The 16,866-nt window shown below is 31.5% G+C and overlaps 4 protein-coding genes across 5 annotated transcripts in view; 2 read left to right on the forward strand and 2 right to left on the reverse strand.

Moving 5' to 3' along the window:
- The window catches only part of LOC122628077 (cytohesin-1), a 62,909-nt gene extending 55,078 nt beyond the window's left edge, over nt 1-7,831 (reverse strand). Inside the window, exons 1-2 of the mRNA XM_043809904.1 lie at nt 7,676-7,831; nt 1,323-1,402 (exon numbers count right to left, since the gene is read on the reverse strand). Coding sequence (XP_043665839.1) covers nt 1,323-1,402; nt 7,676-7,754 — 159 coding nt within the window. The 5' untranslated portion in view covers nt 7,755-7,831. The remainder of the gene's footprint in view (nt 1-1,322; nt 1,403-7,675) is intronic.
- An 803-nt stretch (nt 7,832-8,634) lies between these two features.
- LOC122628078 (aspartate aminotransferase, cytoplasmic) lies at nt 8,635-11,274 on the forward strand. The gene is made up of 6 exons (XM_043809905.1): nt 8,635-8,813; nt 9,171-9,461; nt 9,545-9,801; nt 9,878-10,155; nt 10,223-10,365; nt 10,450-11,274. The coding sequence occupies exons 1-6, from the start codon at nt 8,699-8,701 to the stop codon at nt 10,611-10,613; spliced, it is 1,248 nt and encodes a 415-aa protein (XP_043665840.1). The 5' UTR covers nt 8,635-8,698; the 3' UTR covers nt 10,614-11,274.
- A 1,052-nt stretch (nt 11,275-12,326) lies between these two features.
- Nucleotides 12,327-13,231, reverse strand: LOC122628081 (small integral membrane protein 8). The gene is made up of 2 exons (XM_043809907.1): nt 12,935-13,231; nt 12,327-12,828 (listed from the first exon to the last, which is right to left on the reverse strand). The coding sequence occupies exons 1-2, from the start codon at nt 13,034-13,036 to the stop codon at nt 12,670-12,672; spliced, it is 261 nt and encodes an 86-aa protein (XP_043665842.1). The 5' UTR covers nt 13,037-13,231; the 3' UTR covers nt 12,327-12,669.
- Nucleotides 13,232-13,579: 348 nt separating this feature from the next.
- Nucleotides 13,580-16,794, forward strand: LOC122627694 (phosphate carrier protein, mitochondrial). Of its 2 annotated transcripts, none has more exons than XM_043809023.1 (6): nt 13,580-13,720; nt 13,806-13,975; nt 15,053-15,213; nt 15,301-15,537; nt 15,857-16,153; nt 16,229-16,794. In XM_043809023.1, the coding sequence occupies exons 2-6, from the start codon at nt 13,834-13,836 to the stop codon at nt 16,454-16,456; spliced, it is 1,065 nt and encodes a 354-aa protein (XP_043664958.1). In that variant the 5' UTR covers nt 13,580-13,720; nt 13,806-13,833; the 3' UTR covers nt 16,457-16,794. The 2 variants fall into 2 exon arrangements, with proteins under 2 accessions (XP_043664958.1, XP_043664959.1); XM_043809024.1 differs by having other exon boundaries at nt 13,806-13,972.
- The last annotated feature ends 72 nt before the right edge of the window (nt 16,795-16,866 follow it).

Consider the following 16,866-nt stretch of genomic DNA (forward strand, 5'->3'; position numbering starts at 1 on the left):
CTCTCTCTCTCTCTCTCTCTCTCTCTCTCTCTCTCTCTCTCTCTTTCTTGTGAAATTAGAACGATCTTTCTTCTCTCTTTCAATTATTAATGACTTTATACATACGTATGTACGTACGATACGTATATACACGGTGTCTCGTTTTAAACGACATATTAAAAATATATACGATTCTATCGGTTCGACAAAACAAATGAAGAATTAAGAGATAGGGGATGAGAGTGAGGTTAAATGTAATACGTATTTCGCAGCCATTTTATAGAGGTCGCTGTTGTCAAGATACAAAAAGTCATAGCAATTTTCTTTAAATGACAATCGATATTTTAAGTCTAACAAAAGTTATTGTAAAGAATATCAATACGAATTCAACTAGCATCGACGGAATATCCTTTTTTGCCCGATATTTCATCGAATTATTTGCGCCTTGAAGTAATCGTCTGCAATGCAATTAATTTTCTTGTAAACTTCTGATAACCAATGAATTTATCAATCAATTTTCTTTTCTCGTTTGTTTGTTTTTTTTTCTTTCTTTCTTTATATTTGTTCATACATTTTCGAATGTGTAATCATTTGAAAGGTAATACCAATCAGCAGTAATACTGAATATTATTGCAAGGTTTTGTTAAAATTTAAAGCTTCATAACTCGATGAAAAATCGATTAAAATATAGTAGGCTGTTGGATTCTCGTTGGATTCATATCCGATACTATCTACAACTTTCGTTAGATTTGAAATATCGATTTTCATTATATGCATATTAAAAAAGAAAAAAAAAAAAGAAAAAAAAAGAAAAAGGTTATTGCTTCCGTATTTTGACGATAAAACCCACTCTATGAAATAACTGCAATAGACATTACATTTTCTTCATAAAAACCTAATAAAATTTTTATTTGGAACATTTCCTTATAAAACCAATAGGATGGAAGATATCTGGTCATATCGTTTAAGTCGGGACACTCTTTATATACATACGCACACACACGCACGCGCACACATACACACACACACACAAGAGGTATGCATTATTACAATCTAGTTTGTGATATTTGCAGAATACAAAATGTAGGTGGTGATATAGGTCAGTATGACATTCATTCATAAAACCAGGTCCAATGCAACTTTAGCAAAATCATCATTGGTGTAAGTATTGCCATGTTGCAAGGAACGAGGTCGTGAATAAAGGGAGGAGAAGGGAAAGGAGAACAGTATCAAGAGAGAAAGAGAGAGAAAGAGAGAGAGAGAGAGAGAGAGAGAGAGAGAGAGAGAGAGAGATGGAAATAGAGAGTGGGAGAAAAATGGGACAACACGAATATCGGACTCACTTGTATCTCCAACAGCAACTCCGACTTCTTTCGTCTTATGTCTATTAGAATCTTCTGTTGTTCGGGCGTTAGATCTGCAACTATATATATATATATATATATATATATAAAAAATTAATAATTCAATGATCTAACATATATATCTATATTATACACACCCACACACATATACAGGTTTAAAGTCTCTAAATTAAAGACCAAAAGTTTCTACGTATTCTTTAATATCAATTATTCTCTTTTTAAATATTTTAGGCTAATTTATTTTAGTTTGTAACAAATATTCTTATCTTTACAAATAAAAAAAAAAACAAGTTGAGTCTCGAATAATAATTATTGATTTTTATAACTATTCAGAAACTTTTCATCTATCCTACACATATATACACTAATATCTTATATAAACAAATGTAATGCATCGTTGTGTTGGATTATAATAGGATTTCTTGGCTTATTCTGTGTATGTGTGTGTATGTGTAAATATATATATTTTATATATTTTATGTAAAGAATCGTAATAATGTTTCTATTTATTGTATTATAAAAATAAATATGTTTTGTGTAACAAACGAATGGGAAGAAAAAAAGGAAAAAGAAAATAAGAAAAAAAAAAAGAAGACATTTAAAATTTGTCCTCGATGTCATAATCATGTTTGAATATGCTCCTAGCTGGAGATAACAATCTCAAACATCTCGAATGGATTGGATTACTTAATTACGTCGAGTAGCGGTAATTAAAACTCTACGGGTATCGCATTTTTTTCCGAATCAGCATGTTCGTGCTTATGTAAACGTAAAAAAGTTAAGAAGACCGTAAGTTAAGCGAAAAGTTATTTTCACTTAATGTTGACCAATTATTTTTGCTTATCTGTAGTAGGAAGTATCCAATTTTATGTGTCTACATAGTGTTCCATATTTAACTACACGATGCATAACCTATACGTAACTTATTAGTACAATATATAAACTACATCATGTATGTATATGTGTATGTATATATATAACCTTTATATAACCTATATAATATAGTGAGTTAATAAGTAACGCAAAAATGTTCAATATTTTACTTCTAAGTAAATAACACTGTACTATTATTATTATTTTTTTTATTAACAAATTTTGACATTAACTTTTTACTAAAATTAAAAATTGTAATATAATAAAATGTCGAAATTTATTAATAGTACCGAAATTGATAATGCAATAAATTATAATATAACAAAAACTAATTACAAAATATATCGAAACGTTTACGAAAGTTCTATGAACGATGTATATTATATATCCTTTTTTTTTTTTTTTTTTTTAAATATAAAACTACAAATTTCGATATAATTTATCAACGCGATAACGACGATATTAAAAAATAAAATCGTCTGTGAAACTGACAATAAGTAATAACAGGAATGAAATCGTTCTTAAGAAACGATTAAGAAATGAAATACGAACATAAAGGCAAAAGAAGACGCAAGACCATTTCGTTTACAAGATAAACGACAGAAGGTGGATCCACGGTTGATGATAACGAGCATGCACGGGACGGTAGAGGACTCTCATTAGAAGCAATTTAGTGTAAGATCTAAAAATAGGTCCACTTCGAATTAAGGCTGGGGTCGCGCCGGTAGTTTCGCTAAATAAACGCAAATGGGATTAGACGTTGAAATGGGGGAACAAGTGGACAACGGCGTATAGGTTCTCGCGTTTGTCGGGCACCTTGAACCTCCCTCCCTCCCTTTACATTTCCATTCCCCGTTCGTTTCCTTTCTCGGTACCACGATGTGCCATCGTTAATCGTTCTCTTCTATCTTTCCTACTTGTACCATTTGTCTTGGCAAATGCATCGAGAAATGCGACCGCGTTTCACGCTTTTCATAGATGTCTGCTTTACGATAGCCGCCATCTTTGATTTATCATACCATCCCTCATTTGTTTCCGATCGAATATCTAAATAAAGGATCGGCCCAAAGTTTCCAAGTGATTTAAAAAAATCAATCGCTCTTTCTCGAGATTTCATAATTAAACTTACGTAAAAATACTTTTGGTCCACCCCATACGAAGAGATAATTGAATACTTTGATATTTCTTTCGCAGGAACTTCACGCCAATTCTAAAATGTACTTTTGTGCGTACGCATATATATGTGTTGTTTTTTTTTTTTGTTTTCTCTATGCAGTCAGTCAACAAATAACAATTCCAACGAACCATACTTTCTTCTCTATGTATGAACGTGCATGAGTGCGCGTGTGCACTCGACCGAGAAGCTCTCTCGAGAAAGAATGAATTCTGTCTACGTAAAGGTAAGGTAGGCTCGCCCCACAGGAAACGTTCGTTCTAACAAAACACCTGCTTCTTTTACGGTGGCGATGGTACCGTATGAATATCCCCTCGTCTCAAACGCACCACAAGAGATTATGTAATTCGAACGGGTACGCTCACCTCTCCTCACCCTACTTCTCTTCTCTTCACTTCTCTTCTCTTTTCTTCTCTTTCCTTCTCTATATTTCTCTTCGTTCAGCACAACGAACGGAAAGTTGAGGTTAAGCTAGATTACAAGCCGTCACTGCTGCGGAACAATTAGAAACTGTTGCTTCGCGTTACCCGTTACCGTTAATAAGGTCGATGCTCGACAGAGAGATCGATCTTCATAAATCTTAAAGAATCGTTTAACAAATTTCGATCGAACAATTAAAAGACGTCAGTATATTATTATGGTAAGAAGGGGTGAGAAGGAGAGAAAGATGAACGAAGGGTAATAGGGATTTACGGAAAGAAAGTTTCTATTAGGAATAACTTTATTCGTAGAAAGTAAGATGGAGTAGTTCCTTATTGTTTATCAAGCGAGAAATTACAAAAGCTAAAAGTATGATTAATGAACTATAACGAGATAATTATTTCTATAAGGGATTTATGAACCGTGTTATTAAGATTTTTGTTGAAACGTGAAAATGAGAAATATTTATGACCGTAAAGATTTCTTTTCTTTTTCTTTCTTTCTTTCTTTCTTTTTTTTTTCTTCAAATATCCATTGTACTTTCGAGAAAAGTATTAGATGTATCCGACAAAATGGCGACGATATTATTTCGTATTATTTGATTTAAAAAATGTAAACGGAGCAATAGTAATAATCGATTTTTTTTTTAAGTATCTTTTCGTCGGAGTTAATTAAATGTCGTATTATTAATTAAAGCATAACGTATCGTAAGCATATCGTACCCAAAGTCAATCAATTTCGGCCGAGGTAACTTGAATTTCCTTTTAATTAATTAGATCGAATTATTTTCTTTCTAATTAACTTCGATCGTATCGATCTGATCAAACTCCGATAATCAATTTCATCGAATGAAATTTGTCTAAGTTTTCATTTGTCGATTTAAGGAATTATATTTAAGAAGATCTCGAAAAATTCATCGTCGACGAAAATTTGAAAATATAATATTATCGTTTGCTCAGGTTAAAAATAGCTTAATTTTGTTCTTTATCAATAGATATAATTTCTCAACGCAAATGAAAAATAAAAAAAGAATAAAAGCTCGGAAATGAATTCGTTGTGCCAAATCGTCAATTTCTTTTTTTGTTTTTGTTTTCTTTTTCTTTTATTTGTTGTCTTAATTCTTTTTTTTTTTCTTTCTTTTTTCCCTAAATACAACGGTGTCGAGTAGAACGAAAAGACGCATCGATCCAGTCGCAACTAATCCGTATGCCGCGCACGTGCAAAACCCAAAGCGTGCGTCCATTCAGCGTATTATTATCATACGCGTCGATTACTATTGTATAGTAAGAAGAGAGAGAGAGAGATAAAAAGAGAAGAGAGAGAGAGAGAGAGAGAGAGAAAAAGAGAGGGAGAGAAAGAGAGAAATATGTATACGTGTATACACGTACGTAGTACGTCGTACGTGCTTTCTCAATAGCTTTTAACCGTCAAAGCCACGATAAGAATCAAGACCGTGTCGCATAGCGAACGACTGATTAAGACGATGAGTTGTTATTTAACTTTAAGAGAGTCTTAGTTATCGAGAAGATAAAGAATGAAGAGGGGAAATAATAAATGCGTACGATAGGTCGATGTTATCGGAATTCGAAAAAGAAATATTTTTTCAACGTGAAGGCAAAGTAAATAAAGTCAACGATTTATTTACTTTTTTCATTTTCACAAAATCAATATTTAAAAAATTCGACATTTTTCCAATCAAAATGTAAAAACTCTGATAGGTGTGTACGTGTACACGTCTCTGTGCGTATATATGTATGTTAATGAAAATATTGTCTTTCCAATTGGCGAATTGACGATAACAAATTTGGGTTTTCTTAAAAAGTATAATTTTTTTTTTTTTTCAAACGGTGTTAAACTCATATTGATTTAATGGCTTTTACGTAGAAAAAATTGATTGAAAATATCTAACATAAAATTGATTGAAATATCTAACATAAAAATTATCCTAAATCATAATGAATTATAATAATAACAATTCAACGATATCGCGAACGAATTAATCGTAATTATTATATAAAAATTAATCTCGAATATAATAACAAACAACAAGAATAATAATAATAATAATAATAATAATAATAATAATCAGGATACAATAACAATATCAAAAACTTAATATCCACGAAATTAAAATGGCGGATGATGGCGAAGCAGTCTAAGCAATAATAATTAATGAAAAATAATATCAGTTTATAAATACGAAAAACTTACGTTAGCTTTAATAACTCCGCTTATAAGTTCTACTCTAAATATTAAACGCGTTCAATTCCAGTGATCAAAGTCGTTCATGAATATTTCTTTTCACTGGCAGACATTAAACTTCCTGAAACATCTAATTAACCTACAATCCGTAACACATAACGTATAATAACACGGTAATGGTATTTAAAAAAAAGAAAAGAAAAGAAAAGAAAAGAAAAGAAAGAAAAAGGAACAGAAAAAGAAAAAGAAAAAGAAAAAAGAACTATTGCATTATATGCCTTTCTTTTTATCAACTCCGCTATAGGTTAGAACCTAACAGACACATTTATAGTAACTACGCCATTTTTAGAATTAGTAAATAAAGGAGTATAAACAACACGAAGAAGAAGACAACGAGGATGATGGTGTTTCGACGTAAACCGATCGGAGACGCGTTCCTAGAAGCGTTTTTGCTCGACTGTCACGAGTAGTATACATATATCGAGGCTTGTACGTGTACCATACAAACATATACACATACATACGTACGTAGCATTCCGTACGTTAGCTGCACAACGCGTCTCAGGAGAGAAAGAGAGAGAGAGAGGGAGCGAGAGAGAGAGAGAGAGAGAGAGAGAGAGAGACAAACAAACTCTAAAGAGCACGACGAGTTCCGAATCACCGAGAGGACATCGACGTCAACGACGTCGTCGTAGTAGTCGTCGTTGTCACGTTTGTCTCTCGCGACATCGTAACTAAAAAAGACAACACGGAAACACAAAGCCATCACCGAGACGAGATTCACCGTTAGTTACCTACTAGAGCGACTTTCCTAACGCCAAAATAACACTAGGTAATCGTTTCCTATATGAAATCTGCATCATCGATTCTATATACGTGTGTATGTGTGTGTGTGTGTATGTATGGCTGGCTCTGCTGTCTCTCTTTCTCTTTCTGTCCTTGTCTTTCTTTCTCTCTCTCTCTCTCTCTCTCTCTCTCTCTCTCTCTCTCTCTCTCTCTCTCTCTCTATCTCTTTCTCTTTTTCTCTCATTCTAACTCATCGTATCAAAATAATCGAAAGAACAAATACTCCGAACGTCTTCGTTTCATGAAAGAAAAGTCAACTTTGATTTGACACTTTTTGACTCTTCTTTTTATTTACTTTCTTTATCTCCTTCTGTTATTTCTTTTCACTGAATATATACGAAGATTTGTCGAAAGAGAAAGAGAAAAAGACAACAAGTAAAGAGAGGAAGAGAGAGAGAGAGAGAGAGAGAGAGAAAATTGTATGAAGGAAGCTTCCCATTCTCCCTGAGAAATCTGAGACACGTATATATCCTTCGTGAATCGAGTCGAAGACGACAGGAGAGAGACAGAGATGGAGATAGAAAGATAGAGAGAAAGAGAGATATATACAGGGATAGAAAGAACGACAGACGATGACTTCCCTTTGGTTTTGTTTACGAGCGAAAAGGAGACGAGGAAACGCATGGCGCTTGCGCTTTCCCACGGGGAAAGCCTTTCCTCCAGATCTTGGCAGGACCCGAGAGATTCGTTTATGTATTCGTATTCGTATTCGTATTCGTATTCGTATTCGTATTCGTAATAGTATTTGTATTCGTATTCGTATTCGTGGCGATCCATAATATTTTTCTTTGACCAATGTAATCTACAATTTTCTTACCTGCCGTGCCAAACTGGTCGACCTGATGAGTACCGGAATGCACTCCCGCACCAGCCAGACCGTCCAGATCCTGCCACATTTCCGTAAGCTCTCGCACTCTCTCCGGGCACACGCGCGCACACAGAATCTAACCCACCCTCACTCGAACGGCGCCATTTTCACTCTGCGCTCTATCCGAGCGCGTTTATCGTTGCGAGCCGCGTCGATAGTGCTGCCTCTAACGGCGACCGAACGAACTATACAATTCTACGGACATATTTATTGTCTATGTCGATAGTATAGGTTCCGTCGATAATGTAGGTATCGAACGTTAATGAAACATCTCGTTAATTACGAGTCAAGAATCCATTCATTGTGCGTTCTTTTTTTTTTTTTCTTTTCTTTGTTGTTTTTATATCTCTTTTTAACGAATTGCGTACACACATGCGTACGGAACTATTGCATTTATCGCGTGAGGTTAGGTGCATCCAGGTGTACACGTGTATTAAGAAAAATATGTATCTATAAGCGATCGTTTCGATGGTTTTCTATATTTCGGAAATTTCAACAGTTTTCTTCTTATCTTTCGTCCCTTTCCTCTCCTCCCCCTCCCCCCTCTCTCTCTCCCTCTTTCTCTCATTTTCTTTCTCTTTTCTTTTTTAATTAAATTGATTTAAAGTAATATGGAAACATTTGAGAGATTTGCGGATTGATTTACATACATTTATATATAAAAGTCGATATTTATCGGTTTGACGTATCGCGTGATTAGAATGTATCAATATAGTCATCTAACTCTTATCGTATTCACCTTTTACAATAAATTTGACCTTTGAATAATTAATATGACTATGCTAATAAAGGATATGAAACAAAAGATGTAATATTATGATGTTAATAAAGACATGTATATAAACGTTGTAACAATTAACTCCTCGATATAATATCGTAATTGATATCCAGAGCGTCGAGAAAAATTGTTGCGTTTATCATCCATTTTTTGTAATCGCTGAAGTTCAGTTGCGCTTCAGCCAGTCAACTGAGATGAGTACGACAAGATTTTCGGGAATCAAATTGGGACCTCCAATCGAGGTTTTCGCGCTAACGAAAGCTTTTAACGAGGATACTTACAAAAAAAAAGTTAATTTGGCTATAGGAGGTACGTAAAATATATAATCGATATACATATGTGCGTAACGTAATAAGAATGATCGTTGCGTCGTAATTATTAAAAAAAAAAAAACATATATATATATATACTTATATATATGTATATGTATGTCGATATTAATTAAAAATGAAAAAAAAGTGTAATTAAATTTATCTTAGTGTACGAGAGTTTGTATTTTTTTTATCTTCATGATTTTGCTCTTGAATGACCTTTATAGTAAATCTATTACATAATCTATGATACTGTATATTCATAAATACTTTGACAGTTGATACGTGAATATTTCTCTTTTTTTTTTTTACATTAAAGAGACCAATCGATCAAATGTCGTAATTTTATTTTTAGCTTATCGTACAACCGAAGGAAAACCATGGGTTCTACCTGTCGTAAAAAAAGTAGAAAAACAACTTGCGGCAGACGAATTGCAAAATCACGAGTATCTTCCGATATTAGGTTTAGATAGTTTCTGTCAAGCTGCAACAAAAATGTTATTAGGTCCTAACTCTTCGGCTATTGCTCAAGGACGTGCTTTTGGTATTCAAACGCTTTCCGGTACTGGTGCGTTAAGAGTCGCTGCTGAGTGTTTAAGTCGTATCTTAAATTATGATACATTTTATTATAGCAAGCCTACCTGGGGTAAGAATCATAATTTAATTTAATTGAATATGAACTGTAAATAATAACTCAGACATATTGTATAAATTGATATTGCTCTATAGAAAACCATAAACTTGTATTTTTGAATGGTGGGTTTAAGAATGCTTGCGAATATACATATTGGGATTATGAAAATCGAAGAATCGATCTAGATGGAATGCTTAAGGATATAAAAAATGCTCCAGAAAATTCAGTAATTATTCTTCATGCATGCGCGCACAATCCTACCGGTTGCGATCCTACGCCAGAACAATGGCAAAAGATTGCAGATGTCATTGAAGAAAATCGATTGTTCACGATATTTGATAGCGCGTATCAAGTACGTATATATGTTACTTGATTAGATGTTAAAATTTTGTTATATTATCGATTATGCTATAAATAAATTTTTCTAGGGGTTTGCAACTGGTGATTTAGACAAAGATGCATTTGCTGTACGCATGTTCGCTGAACGCGGAATGGAATTTATTTGTGCTCAAAGTTTTGCCAAAAATTTCGGTCTTTACAATGAAAGAGCTGGTAATATGGTCATAGTAATGTCTGATATAAAAGAAGCAATTGAATTTAAATCTCAAGTGACATTAATTATACGAGCAATGTATAGTAATCCCCCCAACCATGGAGCTCGTATAATATCAACCGTGCTTAACAATCCTGATCTTTGCGAAGAATGGTATGTTTTAAGGAATATTATTTTATAATATGAAAGTCCATTTTAATATCATACATTAATAATATAGGAAAGAACATATCCGAACTATGTCTGGAAGAATACAACAGATGCGAGAAGGATTATATCAAAGATTACTCAAGTTGGGAACTCCTGGCACATGGGAACATATAACTACCCAAATAGGAATGTTTTCATATACAGGTCTTAGTGGTATGTTTAAGATATTACTATATAAAAAAAATAATTCATTTAAGAAAAGAAAATTTCTAAAATATATTTAATCTAAATCTACAGAGAGACAAGTCAAGCATTTATTGGATCAGTTTCATATTTATCTACTACGCAGTGGACGTATAAATATTTGTGGACTGACAGAGTATAATCTGGATTATGTAGCAGAAGCTATTCATGAAGCAGTAACGCTATTTCCTCAGACAAAAAGAAATTGCACTTGTTGATGCGTATTTTCAGACTTGACATCATAGTATAATAAATACAAATATCATAACTACAATATCATATAAACTATTCATATTGGTAATGATGTTGAAATATTATAATATTTGGTATTCTATGAAGTCAAGCTAAATTTTTTTTTGATAATAGTAACTTCAGTGAAATCTTTGCATTATCTTGTGTTACTGTTCAGTTTCAGAATTTTAGAAATAAGATCTTATGTTCACATCTTACTTTAAAACATAAGATTTACATACATTATTATTTTATGTTGAAAAGTACAAAAGTTATTGTTGATAACAAACGCCGATTGATGTAAACGTAAAAAGTATTTCTACAGAGTATAAATGATACGGATAGCTTTAATATACCTATAAATAAAATAAATTACAAAATAGTCTTTGTAATATAACGTGAAAACGGATAATGTAATTAGGAAAAAAAAAATTGCTCTGTGTGGCAAAAAAACAAAGGTTGATGTATGAACATAAGGTCTATATTTAATGAAATTTAATAATTACATAACAGACATTACGATGGTGGTCCAACAAAAGAACAGTACAAAGTTAATGCATAATTAAATATTGAACTTTCATACAAATTATGTCCAAGTTTTTGTTATCATAGCATCACTTTAATACAAAATTCGACATTTTAAAGAAATCATTTTTTTTGTCGGATTAGTTTTTCTTTTCTTTTTTTTTTTTTTTACGCATAATGGTACATAAAAACTTATTGTTGATTGTGCCAAAGTCCTTTTCCTTATACTGAATTGTGCATTACATGTGTTCTAAGATCAAAACAATTTAAGAAAGTAACAAATCTTGTCATATAAGTACGGATAAATGTTTTCCCTATTTTTCTTTTTAGATATTTCAAAGCAGAGATTCCACTTATATATATATATATATATATATATATATATATATATATATATATATATTCACTAAAAGTTCTACTAAAATGGATCAAAAATCCATATTAATAGACTATAAATAAATTGTTAATGTCATATTTGCGAACAAAAGATATATGATTGTTATATACATATAACGAATAATTTACATATATTTTTAGTACCACTGTTAACATTTATATACTTAGAGTATTTTAACTTTAAAAGAGAAAATACATTATTAAGAATTTCCTTCCAGATATAATATAAAAACTGCCAAAGAGATAGGCGAACGAATCTTCTTCTAAGAGAAAATACTTTTTTACATATTTGTATAAACAATATGACAAGATAACACGTATATTTTAAAAATCAATTTATCACAAAAAGAACATACTAAAATAGTTGCATAAGCATAAAATATTATTAAATATCACAAGCATTTACAATTATCTAAGCATTTATGTACAATGAATATGATACAAACTGGAGAGAACACATGCAATCTGTTATCCAATATTGTAACTGTAGTATATTTGAAGAAGATAATATCTGAACTTATAAAAACATACACACAAAAATATACATATCCTCTTATGATTCATAAATTTACAAATTACAATTAAACGTATTGCCTGTTGATCAAAGATTTATACTTGATATGTAATGTAATAGTCAATACAAACTATAAAGTGATGTAACATAGGTTGTCCACAAAAGACACATTATTCAATGTCTTCCACCGTCTCTATGTTAATTAAATAATCATGTAGATTTGAAACAACTTATGCGCATAATATTTTATAATAAATAAAGAATATTCTTTTTTCTTTATATGTATTCTTACTTAAATATAATTACAAACTGTAACATTTTTACAGGATATATGCAAATAATGTTGAACAAGTATTATGTAAATAGCGATATTATACCTAAAGGTTCAAAGCGACAATAAATTACTTTTCCTCCTATATTTACTCGTACTTATGAATTTTTTTTCTTGTAATTAAAACACGACCATCAAAGAACATAACTTAGATTTTTTTAAATATGATGAAAATATATAATTATATTCAGATTTTCCAAACATTGTTTTTTAAAATTTTATAATAACGATGTACTCATCGAATATATACGAATCTTCTGTGAACACCTTGATACATTTAATCTAACCATCTAGAAGTTTTCTTTTTAAAAGTGACATTTCCATCTGCTTCCACAGACTCATAATAAGCAGTACCATCGTGTTTATATCGCATGTATAGTAAATACCCTGAACAAGTAAGCATTGCCATAACCCCAAAAAGCATTATGCTCTTATTCTGAAAAAAATATAAAATATGATATAAATAGGACAATAAATTTTCATAAGTAGCAAGAAAAGTTATAATAATGTTTATATAAAAAAATATGTTATTAATTTATTACCGGCTTGACATACAACTCGTAATTAATAGCACGAAATAACATCGTGCTTCGTAACGAGCGTATGCCATCACCTGGGGCAGATTCTTTACTTTTATCTTTCATATAGAATAATAAAATTATTAAACAAGTAAATTAACAAATATACGAATAACGTCACTACGTCCGATATAAACGTAAAGTAAAATATTCAATAACGAAACAATTCAGGTAGATCGAATGTTTGAACGGTGCGATGAAAAATATTGCAAGATGGAATTTTTTCTAAAAAGTTGTAATATAATAAATTCATAATGAGACATAAACACGATATATAACAGTAATTATAATAATAAAAAAAAAAAAAACTTAATTAATAAAAAGAAAAAACATTTCTAATCAATGTTATCTCAGGACCAATCACATCTGATATTACATAATCAATCAAATTTAACCGTCTATCATTGGTTGAATTAACGTAATGGCGGACAATCCGATCGTATAACCCAATTTTATATTACACAAATATTCTTAGCTTTATGGAACAAAAAAGAAAAAAAATTACATATATATATATATATAAACTCGAATAAAAACATTTCTTTGATAATTTTCATCAAAACGAAAGATTAAATCAGAAGAAAATTTTTTTATAGAAAATTTCTAGATGTCGCTACTCGTTCGAATTCGTTAATTTACTTAGTCTACCTTCTATATCGATGATTTTATCACGGCCCTGTCAGTAGTAAGAACTCCTTTCCTTTTTCACTCTCTTTCAACTAACCGGAGACGAGAGTTGTTCCTTTGGAGGTGTGTTCTATGTCATTCGTTTAATTAACTTTTATTTTAATATAATAAAATATGAATTATTACTCTATTGGTGTTTTATATTCAGGTGAAGTGTCAAATTCGAGGAACAGAAGATGTGGTCGTCATTATGGGAAACAGCAAAGCTAACACCATTCTCAACACCTTTTACGACGGTTAGATGTCAGGGTCATGATGAGAGTATGCAATCGCTCGTTAAAAATCGTAACATCGCGGCTGCCTCTACGGATACAGGTGGTTAGTATATATATATTTTTCTTTCTTTTCTTTTCTTTTTTTTTTTTTTTCCTTAAATTTCTAACAGAAATGATTTCTTTCGGATTACAAGTCTAAGTGACAAAATTTATGAAGGAAAATTATTTGATATCGAGTTTTTAGAAATTGCATGCTTTTCTAGTTAACAGAGATATTTTGATCGTTGCTTTACTCGCATGTGACACGGTGTTACATAATATGTAATTCATAGAAAAAAGATCATTACTATGGTATCGTCGCAGTGACAGTCTCAATAACTATTTAGCCTTGTTTAATACTCTCGGTAATATAATTATCGAGTTCTTCGAATTATCATTACAATCGTAATGTCTTCATCATTTTATCTTGATTGTTTTATAAGATAATAATTATGTAACTAAAACTTATATGTAGCATTTAAATTTTTGACGAGAGTCAGAAACGAAGAAATTGATATTTGTCGTATATACACTGCAGGTGTCGCATTGAATAAGATATATGTATATATATATATATATATGTATATACATATACGCGTATAATATAACGAATGACATTTTTAAGAATATTATATTAATAAGTAAGATGAAAAATTATTGAAATAATATGAATTTGGATGTATCAAAAAAAAAAAAAAAAAAAAAAAAAAAATTGATAACGTGTAACATGCACATATTAGAAGTATGGGTTGCATAAGGAGCGGCCATTTTGTCGAGAATGCGTGTCGATCTTACTTTCGGAACTTCGAATGATATTTGAACGAAAATAATGATCGACATTGCCTTTGGATAATGACCGCGACCGAGTAACCAACCAAACACTTTTGTTAGTACTAGAATGGTTTATTATTGGATTAGGACAAGGTAGCAGATTCGTTTAAGACGATCTTGAAATTTTGCCAGATTCGAATTCCGAATGCACGAGTTTACCAGCTGATCGATATCGTCGATTCGATTTTCCCCGAATTCTTTTTGCTTTCTTTCTTTTTCTTTCTTTTTTTTTTTTTTAATCGATATTACATAAAACCACTTTTATGAAAGAGATCGTAGAATATCATTAACGTTCGAATTATTTTTGCAGACAGTTGCGAATTTGGTTCCAACAAATATTTCATGCTATGTGGACTTGGAGGAATTTTGTCTTGTGGAATAACTCATACTATGGTTACTCCATTGGATTTAGTAAAATGCCGTATTCAAGTAAACCCTGCAAAATATAAATCAGTTTTCAACGGTTTTCGAGTACGTGAATAAAATGTTTATTCCATTCTAATAAGATGGAAAGATAAATGTAAAAATTGTATCTATTTGAATATTATATTTGAATAGGTAACCTTAGCCGAAGATGGAACTAGAGGTTTGGCAAGAGGTTGGGCACCCACATTTTTCGGATATTCTATTCAAGGAATGTTCAAATTTGGTCTTTATGAAGTCTTTAAAGTTTATTATTCTGCTCTTGCTGGCGAAGAGTGGTCTTACGAATACAGAACTACTTTATATCTAGTTTCTTCGGCATCTGCAGAATTCTTTGCAGACATTGGTTTAGCTCCACTCGAAGCCGCTAAGGTAATTTTCTTTTTCTTATACGATAATTTGATACAAAGGTCAATATAGTTACAGACTTCCTGACTTATTGGCTGCAAACATGCACAGATATGAATCTTAATCTCTGTGATTATTTAATTTTTCATCCTAATAAAATATTAACCCTATTTTACACCTTCATTCAGTCTGTACTACACTTCATCCTTGTGTCGTCGTATCCTTGTCATATATTTTGTAAGTTTCTAATATCCTCATTCCCTGTTTTCTTATAGATTATTATTTATTTTTTATAAATTAAAATTACTAATAATAAATATACTAAAATATCTCCTTTATACAGGTCAGAATTCAAACTATGCCTGGTTTTGCAAATACCTTACGAGAGGCATTCCCAAAGATGTATGCGGATGAAGGTTTTGGTGGTTTTTATAAAGGTCTGGTACCTTTGTGGTTGCGTCAAATTCCATATACCATGATGAAATTCTCATGCTTTGAACGTACCCTTGAATTGTTGTACAAGTATGTAGTACCTAAACCAAGGTTAGAATGTACTAAGGGTGAACAGTTGATCGTTACATTTGCTGCGGGTTATATCGCTGGTGTATTTTGTGCAGTTGTTTCTCATCCTGCTGATTCTGTAAGTAAAAATATTACAAGATGGTGATTACTAAAGAAGTATATCTATAAATATTTTTATACAATTTTTCTGTAGGTTGTTTCTAAGTTAAATCAAGAAAAAGGAGCTACAGCTGGTGATGTATTGAAAAAACTTGGTTTTGCTGGTGTGTGGAAGGGACTGGGACCTAGGATTATTATGATTGGTACTCTTACAGCAGCACAATGGTTCATTTATGATGCAGTAAAAGTTTGGCTACGTATGCCACGTCCACCACCACCAGAAATGCCAGAATCTCTCAAAAAGAAGTATGGTGTTGCTTAAACACTATACGCGGTTAACTTTTTAATTGGATCATTAACAGATCACAGTTAGAAGATAAACCATAGGCAAATTCAATTAATTTCATACATTACATTGTTGAACAATGTCCAACAATTCCCTTTTTTGTGTATTTATTCATCAGTAAATTAATAAACTCATCAGTGAAGGCAACACTGCCAGACTATTAGGAGTGAAAAACTGTAATACTATTCCACGACGGAAGAAAAAAATAGCGCTTTTGTGAAACGGAGTCGTGACAGCTATGTTACACAATGTAACTATGTACTGTTATTGTATATATGAGTGATCATTGTAAATAAATAGAATGATTACTCGGATAAGTGGATTTTTATTTTTTATATATTCATTCCCTTTATATCATAATTTTATTTGTATATATATTTTATATG

Source organism: Vespula pensylvanica, chromosome 3 (genome assembly GCF_014466175.1).
Source record: "Vespula pensylvanica isolate Volc-1 chromosome 3, ASM1446617v1, whole genome shotgun sequence".
NCBI classification, from domain to species: Eukaryota; Metazoa; Arthropoda; class Insecta; order Hymenoptera; family Vespidae; genus Vespula; species Vespula pensylvanica.